The sequence below is a fragment of the Aethalodelphis obliquidens genome, unplaced genomic scaffold (genome assembly GCF_003676395.1).
Source record: "Aethalodelphis obliquidens isolate GAN/ISIS:26980383/991018 unplaced genomic scaffold, ASM367639v1 scaffold24, whole genome shotgun sequence".
NCBI classification, from domain to species: Eukaryota; Metazoa; Chordata; class Mammalia; order Artiodactyla; family Delphinidae; genus Aethalodelphis; species Aethalodelphis obliquidens.
The window spans coordinates 19,346,572-19,366,472 of NW_020837968.1; the positions used below are offsets into that span (position 1 = coordinate 19,346,572).

At 47.7% G+C, this 19,901-nt stretch overlaps 1 protein-coding gene across 3 annotated transcripts in view; it reads right to left on the bottom strand.

The window, feature by feature from the left end:
* Window positions 1–4,543, bottom strand: part of ITPKB (inositol-trisphosphate 3-kinase B) — a 97,180-nt gene extending 92,637 nt beyond the window's left edge. The window contains exons 1-2 of one of the 3 annotated variants that reach the window (XM_027122357.1): window positions 4,227–4,536; window positions 697–2,819 (exon numbers count right to left, since the gene is read on the bottom strand). In XM_027122357.1, the coding sequence (XP_026978158.1) occupies window positions 697–2,607 (1,911 nt within the window). In that variant the 5' untranslated portion in view covers window positions 2,608–2,819; window positions 4,227–4,536. Of the gene's footprint in view, window positions 1–696; window positions 2,820–4,222 lie in introns of all 3 variants that reach the window. The other 2 variants (XM_027122356.1, XM_027122358.1) reach the window with 2 other exon arrangements.
* Between the last annotated feature and the right edge of the window lie 15,358 nt (window positions 4,544–19,901).

A 19,901-nucleotide genomic window follows, 5' to 3' on the forward strand; every position in this document is an offset into this window, starting at 1 on the left:
CAGATGCAATTCAACCTAATGTAATGTAATATCCTGTTATTAAAGAAACTATCTGCTTAGCTCAAAGCCTAGTTTTCATTTTAATTCATATATCAAACTGTATCTTCTGCTGGCCCCACAAATATTGCAATGTCCTGACAATTTACTGAGGCTAGGTGATTGTTCACCCAAAAGACCGGCCAATGCCACATCTGCAGGTTTCAGGGCCCTGTTCCAGAATCACGTCACTCATTTTCCTAGCCTATTAGTAGAGTCTGAGTTAATTTGATGACATCCTTGTCAGTTCTCTTCTGCCTAAATGAATCACAGAATTAAGTGTTTCATCTGATCAGACAAAAGCTACACTCAGCAGCTCTGTTCACTATCTTTGGAGATTCACCAGGAAGCTTTTGGTAACACTCATGAATATTATCTTCCCCAAAAATGAGTGGTGGCCTACCAGAGATACCTTAAAAAATGTCTTTTAAGATGTACATGGAAATAACAACAGAAATGACTCCGGTTCACTGTCCAAGCTACAAAGTGCATGGCCAGTGCCTAGGTACCTCCCCAGCAAACACACCTGGAGAGGATTATAAGTTGTGACTGCCCCAGGGCCCTGGTCAGAGTCTTTCTGACTCAGTAGAAGGTAAGAAAAAGGGACACGTGGGCATGAAAGCAGCACAAGTTCTAGAAAAATCTCAGGGCAAGACCTACCACTCTGGGCTTCTGCTGGTCCAGGGTATGCAGGAAGGCAGAGTTGGGGTCCAGGCAGCGCTCGGGGTCACTGGAGATGTCCTCCTCCGAGTCCTCATAGGAGGAGGAGAAGCCAGTGGAAGACGCAGAGGAAGAGGACAGTTTCCTCAGCGGCAGGCCGCCCAGAGGGCTTCCCTGCACCTCCTCCAAGGCACCATCCTCCTGGGCACCCATGTCTGTAATGATGACGGCAGGGATATTGCTTCGGCTGCAGGCCTCTCCCCCGGAAGGCTTGTCCTTCTGATCTGGGGAGAGCTGCTCTGGGCTGGGGTGGGCATCTCTGCCCTGAGGCTGGCTTCCCCAAGTCCCCTCGGATTGTACCCCTGTGACACACGTCCAGGCCAGACCCGCTTCTTCCATGGAGCCCAGCCAAACCCTGGAGCTCCCAGGCTGCACACCCACCCTGTCCCCAGGAAGGCACTGAGGTTCTTTCAGATCTTTTGCTTCCCAACAGGGCAAAGGCTCCAGCATTCCGCCAGAGGGAATCCCCGCCTCCAACTCCCCCGTGCCTGGCTGTGCTGAGCTGCTGCCCCCAAGCAAGCCCAGCGACGCAGACCCTTCATCCACTCTGTTGGAGCGCGGCCGTGCCTCCCTGGCCACTAGGGCCCCACTCTGGGTCCCCTCGGGGCCTACTGAGCCCCCGTCTCTGGGCTGCCTGAACCAGCTCGGGGCCTCAGAGGAGTCCGCTGGACTCTGCGCGTTCACAGTCCTCTCCTCTGGCCTTTTGTCCGCTTCAGGCGCCCCGGAGCCCGGCATGCCACCGGGCAGATTTCCTCTCCCCACCTTCCCAGAGGGCTCTCCACTGCGGGGCCCGCCCCTCTCTGGGGCCGGACTTGTCTCACTGCCCAAAGACTGCCCCTGACTCTTGGCCAGGGCCTCTCGAGGGTACACACCCCCAAGCTCGCAGGCCCTCTCAGACAGCTCAGTGAGGGCTGGGTCCTGTGGATGGTGTGGCCCAGTGGATGTGGCTCTCGCTGCCACTTCTGCGGCCATCGCTATGTTCACTCCGACCAGCTCCAACGGGGGAGCTTGGTAATTCTGAGTTCCCAAAGGAGGAGAAACCCTCTTGTCAACTTCCATAGCAATGGGTGAGCCACAATGGGGTCCGGCCGGGACCGGCTTTCTCATTTTCACCGAAGCGCCTGGACCCTGAGCCGCTGATCCTGCCGGGGCAGCAGGGCCGGGGAAAGGTGCTACTCCCTCTTTGTCCTTCGAGAGGCGTTGGCTGGGCGTCCCTCCTCTTCTCCCGGAGTCGGCCTCTGAAGTCTCCGGACATTGTTCCCCCCAGGACTTTGTCCTCCGCCCCTCACTCTGAGCCAGGACCCTTCCTCGGGGCTGACTGATGCTGCGGAAGGGGCACGGGGAGGGCGATCGAGCCCTGCCCAAACGCGGGCTGCGGGGCGCTTGAGCGGCGGAGCTCTGCGCCTGGATGTGTGCCTCGAACATGCCCACTTTCTGGTTCACCTGCACGTTCTGCAGCTCGCGCTGTAGGATTCGAAGCTTCCTTTTGGCCTCCTCCGGCCCCGGAGGGGAGAGGGTACCGGTGGTCACCACCTGCTGCCCGTCGCCTCTTAGGCGACCCGCCCAACTCGGGCTGCCCACGCTGCTGCCGCTGCCGCTGCTACTATTCAGCCTGCGCCGGCCACTCCGCCAGCCCAGGGGGCTCCCGGGCTCCTCCGGCGACGACTCGGCTGCGGGGAAGAGGAAAGAGGAGCCACTCCCGGGGCTGAAAACGCTGCCGGGGCTCAACACGGCCCTCCTCGGCGGCGGGGACGTCTCGCTGCTGCTGGGCCGAGGGCCGCCGCCGCTCTTCACCTGGTTGGCGCTATTCATGATCACCAGGCTGTTGAGTGCATAGCAGTACATAGCCATAGTACTGGGTCCGCCGCGCTGCCCGCCGCCGCCGCTCCTGTTCCGGCTCCGCCGCCGGCGCCTCCTCCTCCCGAGGCTCTCGGCTCCCGGCTCAGCCCCAGAGGCCCGGCGGCCGCGGCTCCGCGCGCGGATGGGGTGGCATGGCCTGGGCGTTGGGCGGGGGGCAAGACCGCGGTCTCAGCCCCCGCCGAGTTCCGTAAACAACAGCGCCGCTGTGGAGACACAAGGAGAAAAGTCAGGACCCTAGAGGGCGGGTGCGGGGGACGACGGCTAGGGTACTAGGACTGGGATTGGGATCCCCCAATCTGTCGGGGATCGGTGCCACGGGACATCTTATCTACAGGGGCTGTGCGGCACGGCGAGGACACAAACCCCGGGGGCCCTCGGTCGCCAGCTAGGTTGTGGGTGTGTTTTCCGAGTGCGCTCCCACCCTTCGCCCCAGACTGTGATGCGCTTGAAGGTCCCTTCAAATTCCAAATTCTAAGAGTTGCCTCCAGAGCCGCGCGGACGGGCGGGGGACTGTACAACCACTTGATTGCTAAGCGGGCTATGTGCGGGGCGCGGCAGATTCCGAGCTCTCCGAGAGTGAGGACACCCCCTCCACCGTCTCTGGGTCCCCTCGGCTTTGCAAACACTGGCTGCATCGGGTATAACGGGGCAGCTCCCCCCACCCGCCTTGGGCTTCAGGATCTCCTCGCTCCACCCTCTCTGGCCATCAGGGACCGACTCGGAGGGAACCTGAGCTGGACCTGCCTTCCCCGGTCGCTGCCTGAGCCCGGATCTAGGAAGACCCCTGCGTGCCTGCCTTTTACCTTCCTGACCCTGGCCTTGGTGCTGTGTCCCTCGGCCTACGACGGCCTGGGCGCGCGGCGGGGCCGCAGCCTAGGCATTTTTCAGCACTGGCTTTGTCGCCAGTCCCCAAACAAGTGTGTATTGTGAGTGTGGGTGCGTCTGCGCGCGCCCGGGGCCGAGGCGCTGCTCGTCCCCTGTACCGGAACCAATACACGCCGCCCCCCCGCACGCTGTCGCCCCCCGCGTAGGGGTGTGTGTGTGTGTGTGTCTGTGTGTGTGTGTCTGTGTGTGTGTGTGTGTGTCTGTGTGTGTGTGTGTGTGTGTGTCTACGCGCGCGGACAGCGACTCCGCACTCCGCACACCCTGTCGCGGCTGCCTCTGCGGGCTCCGGGACCCTTGCCCACTCGGAAGGACTCCAGGGTGTGCATGGCTGCAGCCGAGCGGAAGCCCGGGCTCTGCAAACCTCCCGGGGCCCCGCTCTAAGCCCGGAGGCGGCGCGGCCGAGTGCAGGGCTTCTCCGCATCCTGGGCAGCCTCGCCCGGCGCCAAGCCGGCTGCCCGGCGGCCGGAGCCCGTGGACGCCTGCAGCGCGCCGAGGTAGGCGGCGGGGAGTCAGCGGCCCGGAAGGCGAGCACGGGAAACGCCGAAAACTCGCTTCTCCCTCCTCTCCACGCCACCCTCCCCAATCAAACCCCCTTGCCCGTCTCCCCGGCCCACCTCTCTGCGCCTTTTCAGAACCCGGAACCCTCAGATTCGCTCCAGAGCAGAGAGAGAGGGGAAAGAGGGTTCGGAGGCGAGAGCCATTAAAAAGCCGCCAAACTTACCTACAATTGCTCAAGATTCCCGCGTCCTGTGCAGACTACATGGCCCGGGGAAGCGGACCTCGAAGGAGAAAGATGGCTTTAAAAGTAAAAAAGCTCGGAAATGTTTTCCTCACTTCTTTTGGAAGACCAAAAAAAAGGGGGGAATGGGAAAAAAGAGGGAAAGCTCCTCGGCCGGGGCGGGAGATCCGGGCGGTGGCGACGCCGGCCGGCCCTGCACTCCCTTGTGGGCTGTTGAGATACTACCCCTGTCAGTGTCTGCTCCCTGCTACTTCAGTGTTTGTTCAATGTGCGATTAAAAAAAAAAAGTTGGGGCGGGGGGGTTTGGGGTGGAGGAGGGAGGAGGGAGAAAGGCGGGGGCTTGGGGGAGGAAAGCAGGAAGGAAGTTGTGAGCCTGTCTGGGGTTGAACTCAGCGGAACAAGTTTTTCTTTTCTTCTTTTTTTTCTATTGCTTGGCAAGACCGAGGGAGGGAAACACTTAAAAAAAAAAGTTTCCATTGTTAGCTAACAACCAAAAAAAAAAAAAAAAACCTTTTAACTTCTGCGGGTTAAAGATATACGATCCATTTTCCACACCCTCCAGTGAGCCTCGCTGACGGCTAGCTTTATGAAACATTTTTTGAAAAATGTTTTTAATAAAGTTTGAGCGTGCATTTTAAGCAAAGCAAATCATGGGGACTTTTTTTAACATTTAAAACGGGCTAAAGCCTTATATAAACGGTTTGTGTTCTTGTACACAAATATGCAAATTCGAAGAAGGTACTTTGTGGGCACCTCGTTGCAGAGTTGCAGATTTTAAATGCTTCACACTTGTATTTTGGAAGACTGGTTGGGCTGTGAGCTGTTGATGGTTTTGCAGTACAATTGCTAGTTGTATAAACACGCCTTTGCACTGCACAGTTTTCTGTTACTAAATGCACACAGCAAATGTAACATTGGCATATTTTTGCACTCAGTTCTCAAGGGTATTTTAAGAAAAAGGATAGTCCTGGAACTGAGAAGGCCTGAGACCCCTTGCTCAGTCTCCTGCAGCTGGATGATTTTCAAGAGACTTTTTCCCCCAACATCAGCAATTACTACTGGGCAGGGATCTTATCCCATTTAAGCTCTGGTGCTGCAAGTGTGTTTTCCATAATTCCCTAAATTCTAGACTACAGAATTTAGTGGAAAGAGGGAAAACACAGCTGCCAGGCTCAGGAAATGTAAAACTCTAAAGCCTGAATCAGTCCTAATAGTCTTATTAGCTAAAATTTAGATGGAAATTTTGACTTTGCTTGTGGCAAACCCATCTCTTGCTTGTTTATGTAACAATACTCTGTGAGAAAAGCTGCCTGCTGCTGCATCAGAAAAAAGACTCATGTTAAATCTGAAACTGAGATCTTCTAGCTAAGAATTCCCAGGAATGAGACACTTTTGAGTCCTACTTGTTTTTTTAACGTGCCATGTTGAAAAGACTGAGCCTGGTTCCTCTCCCATCCCCAATGGGGCTAAATAAAAAGAGCCCAGAGTTTATTCAGGTGTTGACTCAAGATCTGGGCAGTTGCTAAGGCAGAGAAGCCAGCTCTACCCTTGCTCCTAATTCGCTTCCCCAGTGACAAGAAACAGGAGCTGCCAGTTCCCAGGCGACCCACTCCATGGAGCTTATTCCTATCATAGGAGATGCAAACACCCATGCCAGGTGTCATGGTGGAAACAACTGGAGGACCTAGCAGTGCATACAGTGAACACAGAATCTTAGCTTTCCAGCCTCTGGGAACTCTCACTGTCACCTCACAGCCAGACATCATCGGCATTCCAAAGAACTGAGAAATTCAGGCTTCCTGAATGAAGAGTTCTTGCTCAGAACGCAGCCAGCAACTGGTCAGGTGTGGCATGCTGAAGGGATTCCTGCCTTGGGCTGGCGGTAGAACTAAATGATAGTTCTACCAGTCTGAAGTTCTAACTGTGCTACCAAGGACGGCAGGGATTAGGGAAAAGATGGAGCAAAAGCCATATCTGGAAGCCAGCATGGTTGGCTTGCATCTTGAAGCAGAATCTGGTAGCCTTCCATGATTTTAAGTGAACAAAGAAAAAAAGTTATATAGCACTTATTATCCAGGCACTGTTCTAAGCACATTATAAATATTTACACATTTCAATCCTTATAACAACCGTATGAGATACATACTGTTATTACCCCCATTTTATAGGTGAAGAAATTAGAGCACAAAGTGGTAAGCCATTTGCCACATCTATTCAATATTGTACTGGAAGTCCTAGTCAGAGCAACTAGACGAGAAAAAGAAATAAAAGGCATCCAGATTGGACAGGAAGAAGTAAAAGTGTATTTATTGATAATATGATTGCCTATATAGACTATCCTATGGAGTCTACAAAGAAGCTACTAGAACTAATAAGTGAGTTTAACAAGTGTATTAGTTGCAAGGGCTGCTGTAACAAAGTACCATAGACTGAGTGGCTTAGACAATAGAAATTTATTTTCTCACAATTCTGGCGGCAAGAAGTCTGAGATCAAGGTGTTGGTCGGTTTGGCTTCTTATAAGGCCTCTCTCCTTGGCTTTTAGATGGCCATCTTCCCCCTATGTCTTCACATGGGCTTCTCTCTGTGTGTCTGTGTTCTAGTTTCCTCCTCTTGTAAGAACATCAGTCATATTGCATTAGGACCCGCCTAATTTTAACTAAATTACCTCTTTAAGGACCCTATCTCAAAATACAGTCACATTCTAAGGTACTGGGAATTAGAACTTCAACATGTAAATTTTGGGGTAACTATTCAGCCCATAGCAACAAGGTTGCTGGATTCAAGACCAATATAGCATAATCAATTGGTTTCCACATATTAGCAATGAACAATCAGAAATCAAAACTTAAAAAATAATATTTATAATATCATCAAAAACTATAAAATATATAGGGATAAACATGAAAAAAGATGTATAAAACCACAGAGTAAAAACTACAAGACACTACTGAAAAAATTAAAGAAGACCTAAATAAATGGAGAGATATACCATGTTCATGAATTGGAGGACTCAATATTGTTAAGATGTCAATTCTTCCCAAATTGATCTATAGAGCCAGTGCAATCAAAATCAGTATCCCAGCAAGTTTTTATTTTTGTAGAAGTTGACAAGCTTATTCGAAATTTCATTGGAAACTGCAAAGGATCTAGAAGAGCCAAAACAGCTTTGAAAAAGAACAAAGTGGAAGGACTATTTGATTTCAAGACTTATCATAAAGTTACAATAATCAGGAACATGTGGTATTAACATAAAGTTAGACAAATAGATCAATGTGACAGAATATGAGTCTAGAAATAGGCCAACATATATACATATGGACAATTGATTTTTTTAAAAGATCTTTATTGGAGTATAATTGCTTTACAATGGTGTGTTAGTTTCTGCTTTATAACAAAGTAAATCAGCTATACATATACATATGTCCCCATATCTCCTCCCTCTTGCATCTCCCTCCCACCCTCCCTATCCCACCCCTCTAGGTGGTCATTTGACAATTGATTTTTGATACAGGTGCAGAAAAGTTGAGAAAGGAATCTTTTTGACAAGTAGTGCTGTAACAATTGGATACCCATGTGCAAAAAAAAAAAAAAAAAAGAACTTCAATCCATATCTTGCACCACATACAAAAAATTAAATCAAAATGGCTCATAGATCTAACTGTAAAAGCTAAAACCATAAAACTTTTATAAGAAAACATAAGAGAATATCTTTGGGATCTTCAGTTAAGCAACTATTTCTTAGATACAATACTGAAAGCATGATCCACAAAAAGAATTTTGGCAGGTTGGACTATATTAAAATTTAAAACTTCTGCTCTTCTGAAAAGAATGAAAAGACAAGTTGCAGACTAGAAGAAAATGTATGCAAAATGCATATTTGATAAAGGACTTGTATCTAGAAAGAGAACTCTTAAAACTCAATAATAAGAGAACACTCAATTTAAAAAAACGGGCAGAAGATTTGAGCAGACACTCAACAAAGAAGTATAAGAGTGGCAAACATGCATATGAAAAGATGCTCAACATCATTAGTCAGTAGGGAAGTGCAAGTTAAACCACAATTAAACACCATTACACACCTATTAGAGTGGTTAAAAACGTAAAACCTTACTTGGTAAAAATATGGGGGAACAGAGCTCTCATACACTGCTAGTAGGAATATAAAATGACATAACCACTTTGGAAAACAGCTTGACAGTTTCTTAAAAAGTTAAACATATACCTATCATACGACCCAAGCATTCCACTCTTAGGTATTTACTGTAGAGAAATGAAAGCGTATGTCTATACAAAGATATGTACACCAATGTTCATAGCTGCTTTATTTGAATTAGTCATAAACAGGAAACTACCCAAATGTTCATCAACATGTGAATGAATAGACAAATTGTGATATGTCTATACAATGGAATACTATTCATCAACAAAAAGAAATGAACTATTGATATACATACAACATGGATGAGTCTCAAGGTAATTATGCTGAGTGAAAGAAGCTAGACTGACAAGAATATCTACTGCATAATTCCTTTTATAGAAAATTCTAGAAAACACAAATTAATCTATAATAACAGAAAGCAGATTGGTGGCAGTCTAAAAATGGGGGGCTGTGGGGAGGAATGGGAGACAGGGAAGACAAAGGGGCATGAGGAAACTTTTGGAGGTGATGGATACGTTCACTATCTTAATTGTAAGGAAATGTATACACCAGGGAAAACTTATCAAATTATGAAATGTTAGATATGTGCGTTATTGGACTGTATATCAATTATAACTTAATAAATACTTTTTAAAAATAGCTATGGACAGCTACAGCCTTTGATAAGGATGTTATGGGCCCCCATCCTAGTGCCAAGCAGAGTGCCTGACATATGATATACTCTCTGGGTAAAATATGAAATCATTCATCACTCAAGAACTTCATGGAATAATTCTGTGTCCCCTCTCCCCATCATATATAACTCTGTTATTTGCTGCACTGTAAAAATCTTCAATCTTACTATCTTTCCTGTTATTTCCTAGATAGTGAGCTCTTGAAGGGAAGGACCCTGATGTATTTATTTTTCTAGCCTTAGGTTTTAGCCCCACACAGAATGGATCTATCCATGTTTTAATTTATTTTTAATATGTTTTTATTGAAGTATAGTTGATTTACAATGTTGTGGCAATCTTACATGTTTTTAAATTTTAAAAAAAATAGATGAATCAAGCAATCGAATCATTATGCAAAAGGACCAAGGAATCAGCACCATCAGGAAAGCTGCCCCTCCTATTTCCCATATTTCCCAGACAGAAGGAAGTACTTCCCACCGCCATGCTTGGCTGCTGCGAGCAGGCAGTGGAGGGGGTGATGATGGAGGTCTCCGTCAGTCTTCCCCTTCTCCTACACTTCTTGCTTGAAATCTTAGTTCTAAAGGTCCCAAAACAGCATTAGCCTGAGCCATGGCTGAGGTCAAGGCTTGTCTCTAAGGGAGATCACCACACCCTCTCCTGTCCAGCACAGACCAAGGCCACAAACAAAGAAGCAGCCTTCTACTGCCTTTCACCTCTGCCCTGGACCCTCTGACCCCTTCTTCACTTGTTTCCCTCACCTTCCCCCTGATCTGGGTAAGGCAGTAGATGATTCCCTCATTCCTTAGGTATTGGACTACTGAGTGAGAGCTGTGCATCTGGCCTGCAGCAGCTACTAAACACAAGATGATGAAGACTATCCCTGCCCCCCACTCTAGGGGGAGACCAGCAGGTGCATCAAGAATAGGCTGTACCCTTCTTTCAGCTGCTGCCAAGGAGGGAGGGAGGGAGACACAGCTCAGTTAGAGCTGAGGGTCTTATAGGCTCCTTCATTTCCCATAGCTGTGTGTCCTTAGGCAAGTAACTGAAACTCTCTGAGCCTCAGTTTTGAGCTCTGTAAAGTAGCAAGCATTCTAATACCCTTCTCCACAGTGTTCTTATGAAGATCTATTAGATAAAGCACAGTTAAGCACTCCAAAAGATACGCTTTCTTTAAAAAGTAGCTCTCAACCCGTTAGCCTCTCACACCAAAAAGATCCAAGACTTAGTGAATCTAAGAATCTGCCTTACACAAAGCAGGTACTCAATAAATAGTTGCTTCTAGAATAAGATTCTTTAGTACCCAGGTACCCTTCCTTCCTATGCTGATGCTACTCCGATCTCCTGGTGGGAGCACCAAGGGTGGAGGGGTTTGAGCAGTTTCTCTTTGCTCTATCTTGAGAAACTCTGAGGTCTAATGACACCTAGATTGGCTACACCCGTGCTCAGGCATGTAATACTACATGAGAGATGCCTGTTCCCAGGCCACATTCCCTTCTAAGTGAATCTGCCTGCCTGTTCCTGATTAGAAATGCTGGGTTATCAAAGGGCCATGCTGGGCCCACAGCTAATTAGACCAAGATGGACAAGCCTCCCAAAGACAGCTAATCCACCGGCTAGCTAATGACCTGGCATGAAAATATGAGGCAGTCAGTTGGATTCTCCTCACGGAACTTTGGAAGCCTTATTACAGGAATGAGCAAAAGGATCATGTAGTAACCGTGGGGCTAGTGGAGCATGTATGAGAGGAACTAGGAATGAGCAAAAGATTTCTCGGGAAGTGGGGAGTGCGGAACAGGTGTGGAGACCAGAGAAACTACAGCTCCGGATGAAAGCCAGGGAGAGAGAAAGGAGTTGCCTCACCAACTGGTGGCATCCCAGATCCCATGCCCATGAGGCTGGCAGGTTCTGTGTCTGCCCTTAGGTATGTGAACAGCTGTGGCATTTCTATGAATAACCCCACCCTCTCCCAGCCACCTAATACCTTACCTTACACAGAAATATTTATTCGCGATTAATTCCTTAATCTTAAAAAAATAAAAAGATTTTTAAAAAGATACACACACAGAGTCTTGCTGCTCTCTGCTACTACTAATAGGCCACAGAATCTGGAGGAGCAAAATGCAAATAGCACAGGTTGTGATTCTAGGTTGATAGGAAGCAGAAAAAGCCCATCTTGTCCCCGCCCACCCCCAGTCTTATTATTTTCCTGTGTACAGCCGTTAGCATCGGGGCTTCCTTGTGTTATGATAGCTTATTCTTTATTTCTTCCATTCATTCATCAAACATTTACTAAACACCACTCGCTACACATCTTTTGTAATCTGCTCCCTTTGTCTCCTTCTCTTTGAGACAGGGAATAATAATGCCTCATTCCCATCTGCAGCTTCAGGGCCTGATGTAGAGAAGGTACTTGATAGATGTTTGTTGAATGATCACTGTCCTCACCTCAGGTAGGGGCACGAAGCAGAAGGATTTTTTCTACCTTCTATTTTGAGGTGGTGCTGGAAAATCAAACTGGCTGGAAATATTCCTGCCGCAAAGCGTAAATAGGTAGACCCTACTTACATGTGGAATAATTAGTTTCAAATAGACTTTTCAACCACTTGAATAACAGATTTCTGCACAGTTGGATTGGATGTGTTACAGATCTGATTCAAGCATGGACATGCAAATGCCGTGGATCAGCCATTACCTAAGCTATGTGGTTCATATATATAAATATATTTTTTTCATTGTCTGCAAGCAACCATGAACTGATAAGAGATGGATTGAAAAGATGTGCTCCTGCTTTTCATTTGTGAACTTAGCCAACTTCAACACTCAAGATGAAATGTGGTGTCAAGACTTCGCTGAAATTTAAACCAAGTCGTTTGTTATCAGTTTAAGATACCGGTAGGGACTTCCCTGGTGGTGCAGTGGTTAAGATTCCACTCTCCCAATGCAGGGGGCCCCAGTTTGATTCCTGTTTGGGGAACTAGATCCCACATGCATGCCGCAACTAAGAGTTTGCATGCCACAACTGAGGCGCCTGCATGTCACAACTAAGGAGCCCACATGCCGTGACTAAGACCCAGAGCAAGCAAATAAATAAGTAAAAAAAAAAAATGATACTGGGTCTACGGTTTTGTACCACATACACCCCTTCTCCAGGGATCCCCTCCCACTCACTGAGCCTGTTTGTGACTGAAAAAGCTGCTCTTATTGTAAGGTTTAGAAAGTGAAGCAATGAGGAGCAGCCTCAGCGTCCACAGCCCTTCCATAATGCCTTCTCTAGATAACTGGGTTTGTGTGGTATCTGTGGACCCCCTGCGACAAAAAGAAGTGACGAGAAAGAGCATGGAGGACATGTAAGTTACATGAAATTTAAAGTATTTCCTTTGAAGTTATGATATAGTCTGCTTTGGGCTTTAGTGATCTCAATCAGCAAGTCCAAGAGAGCCAGAGAGAGCCTTTGAGTCAAACCTGTCCCATCATCTAATATTTTAGGAAGAGGAAGGAAGTGTAAAGTTTACATACAGAGTCTTTAAGGACAAAGTCTCAGAAAAGGTCACTGTGTAATGTTCTAATACAAAATAGACAGCTATCTCCAGCAGAAAGAGGAAGTTTCTTAGGCCTCTCATTTCTCCTGTTCCCCACAATGAAGGAACGGTATCAGCTACATGAGATCATATCTCTCGTGCTTGCAAACCACCGTCCATCAACACTGTAGGTGTCTAGAGCTTTCCCTGTGTACCCATGCATGCAGCCTATTCAGCTCTTATTTGACCCATGAGCACCTTGTTTCAGCCTTGGGTATTATCATTAATGCCATTCGTTCACGCATCAATCCATTCCGGAGTTTTCCAGGCAGGGAGAGCGGGAGAGAAGGACAGGAGGAGGTATATGAAGAAGACTAGAAGTCTAGGAAGTTCTTCAGAGAACTCATAGACTAGCAGGGAAGTCGAGTTTGAAAACAAGGATAACTCAGTGTAATCCGTGTTATAACAGCATTCAAAGTACCAGGAGAGCACAGTGGCGGGCTGCCCTTGGGCTGGAGGAAGAGGTGGGAAGGCTCCAGGAAAGGGCACTATTTGAGCTGGGCCATAAAGGATAAGTAGGAACTCACCGGGCAAAGAAGAAAGAGTCTTCTAGGCAGGGAGGGACCCAGCATGTGCTAGGGCCCTGAGCTATGGAGGAGCAGGTGGAAGAATGGTAGGTGAGAGGGTGGGAGCAGAGGGTGGGAGAGGCTCAGTACTGGGGAAGAAAAGCCTGGAAAAGCAGTTTAGGGACATGTAGTAAAGTTCCTTGATTGCTATGCTAATAGGACTTTTATTAAAAATAATAAGGGGCTCTGAGGAGTCTGAAACAGAGAGTGACACAATTACGCTAGCATTTTAGAACAATCTCCTTGAGGCAATGTGGAGGATACGTTAGAGGGGAGACAGAGGCCAGTTCAGTGGGGCCACATTCTTAGAGCACCTGTGCTGGGTACTAGGACTTCAAAGATGAATAGAACTCCATCCCTGCCTTTCAGGAGCTTGCAACTGAGGGAGTATACCAATTGCCTATTGCCATAAATATTACCAGAAACGTAGTGCCTTAAAACAACACATATTTATTATCCCACAGTTTGTGTGAGATGCAGTGTGGCTTAGCTGAGTCCTCTGCTTCTGGCCACAGTTAAGGTGTTGGTCAGGGCTGAGGTTTCATCTGAGGCTCAACTGGGGAAGGATCCTCTTCCAAGCTTATGTTGTTGATGGTGGGATTCAGCTGCTTGCTGGCTTTGGCCAGGGGCAGCCCTCCGTTCTTTGCCATGTGGACCTCCTCAGCATGGCCACTGACTTCATCAAAACATGTGAGCTGAGAAGGCAATAGAGAGAGACTGCTAACAAGACAGAAGTGGTGCTCTTATATAACAATCATGGAAGTGATAGCTCATCATCTTCTCCATATTCTATTGTTTAGATGCAAGTTCCAGATGCCACCCACGCTCAAGAGAAAGGGATTACACAGGGGTATGAACATCTGTAAGCAGGAATACTTCGGGGTCATTTTCGAGTCTGTCTCTAGGGAGGGAGACAGATCTTAAACTATTTCAGAATAATCAGGGGAAGACAAGATAGGAATACTCTTGGGGGCCGTGAATCCAAAGACAGGTTATCTGGACCAATCTGGCAACTGTGGGGATGCTTCCTTGAGAAGGTCGATTAGGAAGCCATTGCTGTGAGCCTATGAAATGTCGAATATCTGAACTTTTCCTGTTATTTTTTCTTATTGCCCATAGGGTCCTTTGTTTTAAAAGTCTGTGATGAATAAAGGTTGGGACTCCTGATCTGCCATTTAGAGCTGTGTTAATTTGGAAGTTAGGTAGCCTCTCTGAGCATCAGTTTCCTCATTTGCAAAACAAGGATACTGGTGCTTACCTCACAGGGATCTTGAGGGTTTAAATGAGATGGCGTATATAGAAGAACCTGGCACAGGGCTTGCCACATCCAGGTTTAGCTAGTAACTAAGGTCAATAGTACAGACCCAGATGGACATTAGGCCTTGTTCAAGGTCACACACAAAGCAAGCCCCAGCTATGAGAGAGCCTGGGTTCCAGGCTTCTCCTGAGAGGACCATGATCAAGACTGTCACAGACACACCCAACACCAAGATCACCTCAGTGGTAAAAGTAGGAGGCCCTTACGTCTTGTGGCGTGGACACTCCATCCATTTGGTAACTACCTGATAAATACTTGTTGACTGCCCTCTAGGATGTGGGCTCCAGGGCCACGTCCTCCTCTCCAGATGTTCTGCCAGGGCCCTGAAATGGGCAGCTTCCCTCCACCCTTAAGGTCCAGCATTCATTTGATGGCATGGCACTGCCAGGCACAGAGGGGATGTGAAGCCAGGTGCAACACAGTGGACTTAGAGACAACAGAAATCCCTCAAGGTCATTACATCTTTCTCTCCCTGAACAGTAGTAACCAAAATGACAGATGAGCTCCTACTGCCCCATCCCAGTTTCTAGAGTCCACAGCCTCCGACACTGGACTTGACTTCCATGCATCCCTCAGTTTTACTTATCAATTACCTACTTAAAACTGTCTCCATTTACTCTTTTTTTTTTATATTTATTTTTTTAAATTTATTTTCCTTATTTTATTTTATTTTTTTCGGCTGTGTCGGGTCTTAGTTGTGGCACACGGGATCTTTGCTGAGGCACGTGGGACCTTTTCGTTACGGTGCACGGTCTGTTGGGGTTTCTCTCTAGTTGTGGCATGCGGGCTTCTTTCTGGTTGTGGTGTGCGGGTTTTTCTCTCTCTAGTTATGGCATGAGAGCTCCAGGGTGCGTGGGCTTTAGAGTTTGCGGCATGCTGGCTCTCTCGTTGAGGTGCACTAGCTCAATAGTTGTGGCGTGTGGGCTTAGTTGCCCCACGGCATGTAGAATCTTATTCCCCTACGAGGGATCAAACCTACATTCCCTGCATTGGAAGGTGGATTCTTTACCACTGGACCACCAGGGAAGTCCCTGTCTCCATTTACTCTTATCTGCAGTCCACAGACCAGTCGAAGAGAAAGCCTTGGATTGCTTTTTTTTTTTTTATTTTTGTCTGCATTGGGTCTTTGCTGCGTGCGGGCCTTCTCTAGTTGTGGCGAGCAGGGGCTACTCTTGGTTACAGTGCACAGGCTTCTCATTGTGGTGGCTTCTCTCGTTGCGGAGCACGGGCTCTAGGCGCGCGGGCTTCAGTAGTTGTGGCACGCGGGCTCAGCAGTTGTGGCTCGCGGGGTCTAGAGCGCAGACTTAGTAGTTGTGGCGCACGGGCTTAGTTGCTCCGCGGCATGCGGGATCTTCCCGGACCAGGGCTCAAACCCATGTCCCCTGCATTGGCAGGCGGATTCTTAACCACTGCGCCACCAGGGAAGCCCTGGATTGCTTTTTAAAGTTATTTATTATGTGCCTACCTCTGTACTAAACTAAGATGCATGATTAAGGATAGAAGGCTGGGGTAAACGGGGCTGACATGGGGTGGGGTAGCTCCCAACTAAGGCAGAGCTCAGAAAAAGGAGGTAGGGATAGGCGCGAAACCTCTTCCTCAGTCAGGTCTCCTGAGTACAGCTGCAGTGGTTGTGATGCTAAAATGGGATATACGGGCTTCCCTGGTGGCGCAGTGGTTGAGAGTCCGCCTGCCAATGCAGGGGACGTGGGTTCGTGTCCCGGTCCGGGAAGATCCCACATGCCGTGGAGCACCTGGGCCCGTGAGCCGTGGCCTCTGAGCCTGCGCGTCCGGCGCCTGTGCTCCGCAACGGGAGAGGCTACAACAGTGAGAGGCCCACGTACTGCAAAAAAATAAAAAAATAAAATAAGATATGCAAATATCCTGGAAATGGACCTCTAGAAGAATATCCTCCAGAGGAGTCCTGGGTCACGAATGCTTGGGTTGAAAGCTTCCCATCCAAATTCTGCCTCCATGTGGTGAAATTGCCACCAGCTTGGATAGCTCACGTCATGTGCAGGAAATCCATCTGAAGAAGGCTTCAGAATGCCCAGATGCATAATAACTTCAAATATAGACATCTTTTCCAAAGACCACAGACGCTCTGAAAAAGCACGGAGATGAACGACTTCAAAGTGTGAGATGCAAAGAATACTAAATTGCCCACATTTGGGAAGGTAGGTTGTGAGAGGTTAGGAAGGCTTATATGAGGCTACTGCTTTCCCAGTCGTCCCTCTGATCTCAGTGGTCCCTGAACGTCCCCACCCTCTGTTGGTGCTGGTGCTTATTGCTATGGAGTATCAGAGAGCAGAGCCCTGTAGTAGTCAGGGTTCCTAATGGCAAGCAACAGAAGCCTGAGTTTAACCTCTATAAGCAGAAGACAAATTTAAAGTAAAGGATATTGAAGGACCCGAGGCAGGAACACACCTAAGTGTTCAAGGAACAACTGTGGCTGGGGCAGAGAGAGAGGGAGGGGAAAGTCAGAGGAAATAAGAGCAAGGAGACGGGAGAGGTTTTATCCAGCACAAGGAGGGGTGCTGTTGGAAGGTTTTGAACAGAGAAGTGAAATTATCTGACTCACATTTTAGAAGGAGCCCTCTTACTCTGGTGGAGAACAGACTGTTGAGGAGAAAGAGTGCAGGCAGGGAGAGATTAAGTGGCTACTGCACTAATGCAGGCGGGAGGGCGGAAGTGGGACCCGGTGGGAGGGTGGTGGTGATGGGAAAGAGACAGATTCTGGATGTATTCTGAAGGTAGAGTCATCTCCCGATGGATTCGATGTTTCATACTTTCTTTTTCACATATACACATGTACATCTATATGCATATACACGTGTGTGTGTGTTTAGGCAAAACAAGAAAACTCTCATCCTAATCAGAGTTCTGTTCAAAAGTTAACATAGTAAAATAAATATAAGAAAGGAAAGAGAGATCAGTTCAGTTTTGAAGCTGAGAATCGATTAGCACAAGCTCCCAATTCCTTGCCACTGGGTAATAATAATCATAATGATATTTGTATTGAGTGCTTACTGGGTTCCAGTCACCGTGCTAAGCACCTTACGCATGTCATTTCCATGTATTACTCATTTCATTATCACAGTTATGCCATAAGGTAGGTAATATTATTATTCCCTCTTCAAAGGCAAGGACATTGAGTAACAGAAAGGTTAAATAAGTTAGATAAGGACCACTTACAGAGAAATGCAGTTTGGGTCTTTTTTAAAATTAATTAATTAATTTTAAAATTTTCGGCTGCGTCGGGTCTTCATTGCTGTGTGCAGGCTTTCTCTGGTTGCGTCAAGCAGGGGCTACTCTTCGTTGCGGTGCACGGGCTTCTCCTTGCAGTGGCTTCTCTTGCTGCGGAGCGCGGGCTCTAGGCGCGCAGGCTTCAGTAGTTGTGGTGCACGGGCTTAGTTGCTCCACAGCATGTGGGATCTTCCCCGGCCAGGCCTTGAACCCATGTCCCCTGCATTGGCAGGCGGATTCTTAACCACTACACCACTAGGGAAGCCCGAGAAACGAAGTTTTGTCTTTAGTGAAAGATGGAATAATTATTAAATAACCATGTAAACATACACATTCCTCACTGGGGCCCGATTACTCATCTACAAAATGAAGGTATTGGAAGGGATAATTGCTAACGTCCTTTAGCTGTGACTGTCCGTGAATCCTTCGTTGCTAACAAAGGAAATATTGTCCCGTTTGCCTCCCTCGCATTATAAACAGTAAAAAACCAAGTCACGTTTTCTCAATGCCTACAATGATCATTTAAAGAGTAACCTGATTTCATGAAGTATTTGTTTTTGCTTAAAAATTGTCATTGATGGGCTTCCCTGGTGGCGCAGTGGTTGAGAGTCCGCCTGCCGATGCAGGGAACGCGGGTTCGTTTCCCGGTCCGGGAAGATCCCACATGCCGCGGAGTGGCTGGGCCCGTGAGCCATGGCCGCTGAGCCTGCGCGTCCGGAGCCTGTGCTCCGCAACGGGAGAGGCCACAACAGTGAGAGGCCCGCGTACCGAAAAAAAAAAAAAAAAAAAATTGTCATTGATGCTAATTAGTTTGATGAATAGTGTGTCTTCATTCAGAAAAATTGTACCTTTCACATATACAGAGCCAAATATTCTCCAACACAGGTGAAAAGTCAACAAAGGGCTGGAGTTCAAGGGACAGCTGCTTGTGGCACCCCAAACCGTCCCACCCATCTGTCCATCTGTTCGTTCATACAAAAAGTATTTATTGAGTCCCTATTATATGCTGAACTGTTCATTGCAAGTTAAGATGTTACAAGACAGCAACATACTCAAGGATGGACAGTGTAGGAGGATGCATTTTGGAGTCAGGTATGCTTGGCTTCAAATACTGCCTCAGCAATTACTGTGTAACTTTGGGCAAAGCAGTAAGCTTCTCTGAGCCTCAAATTCCTCATCTGGACAATGAAGATAATAATATCTAACTTTCCATGTTATTGTAAGGATTTGATGCTACATATGTAAAGCCCATGTAGCCTGTGCTTCGCTTGGAGTAAACTCTCTGTAAATGGTGTCCCTTGGTGGTCAACCTCTCCTGGTCAGCACTTTGATCCTTTGAATTCTTTGAACCCCAAGGCCCAGCATCCTTGGGTATGCTGTGATCCACACACACTCCTTCAGGGCCCCCAACCTGCTGCCACTGTACATCATCAGTGAGCAGTCCAAGGCCCCTTCAGGCAAGCTCGCCGCAGTGGAGGAAGCCGGGTGGAAGAATCCCAGAGCAGGGTGGCGTTGAGAGCAAGAGGAAGGGATAGAAGAGTCGCAGAACCTGCTCTCTCACAACATGCATTTTCGTCGCTATTTTCCCAGTGTAGAGTCTAATGTTAAAGTTTATTGCCAGGAGGAAGGAATGAAGATCAAATTAGTAGTATTATTTCAACTCTTAAAAACTGATAAAGACATTAGGATTCAGAGAGGTTAATGGACTTGCCTAAGATTACACAGCCACACAGATATATTTGAACTCAGGTTTGTCTGAAACAAAAGCCTATGCTCATTCTACTGCCCAGCTGTGGTAGGTGGGCCCACCAGAAATAGAACCTGAGACACCAGTGCACATCACTTATATATGAAGTGTTCACAAGAGAAAGGGGGTGAGGACGGGAAAGGATGTGAAAGGAAGGATATAGTCTTAGCTGGAAACTAGGTAATTTCTTCAGCCTAGTCCCATGGGGAGCTCTAGAGCATGAATTACACCACAGGGTTTGTCCATCTTGAGGTGAGAAGGGAGCCAGCTTTTTGCTCCTCTATGTGCAGGTGAATCATGGGCTGCAGGGGAGCAGGCCGGGGAGCCTCCCAGTCGAAGCAACTCCCTTTTGGTCAAGGGCAATTCTGTGAGGCA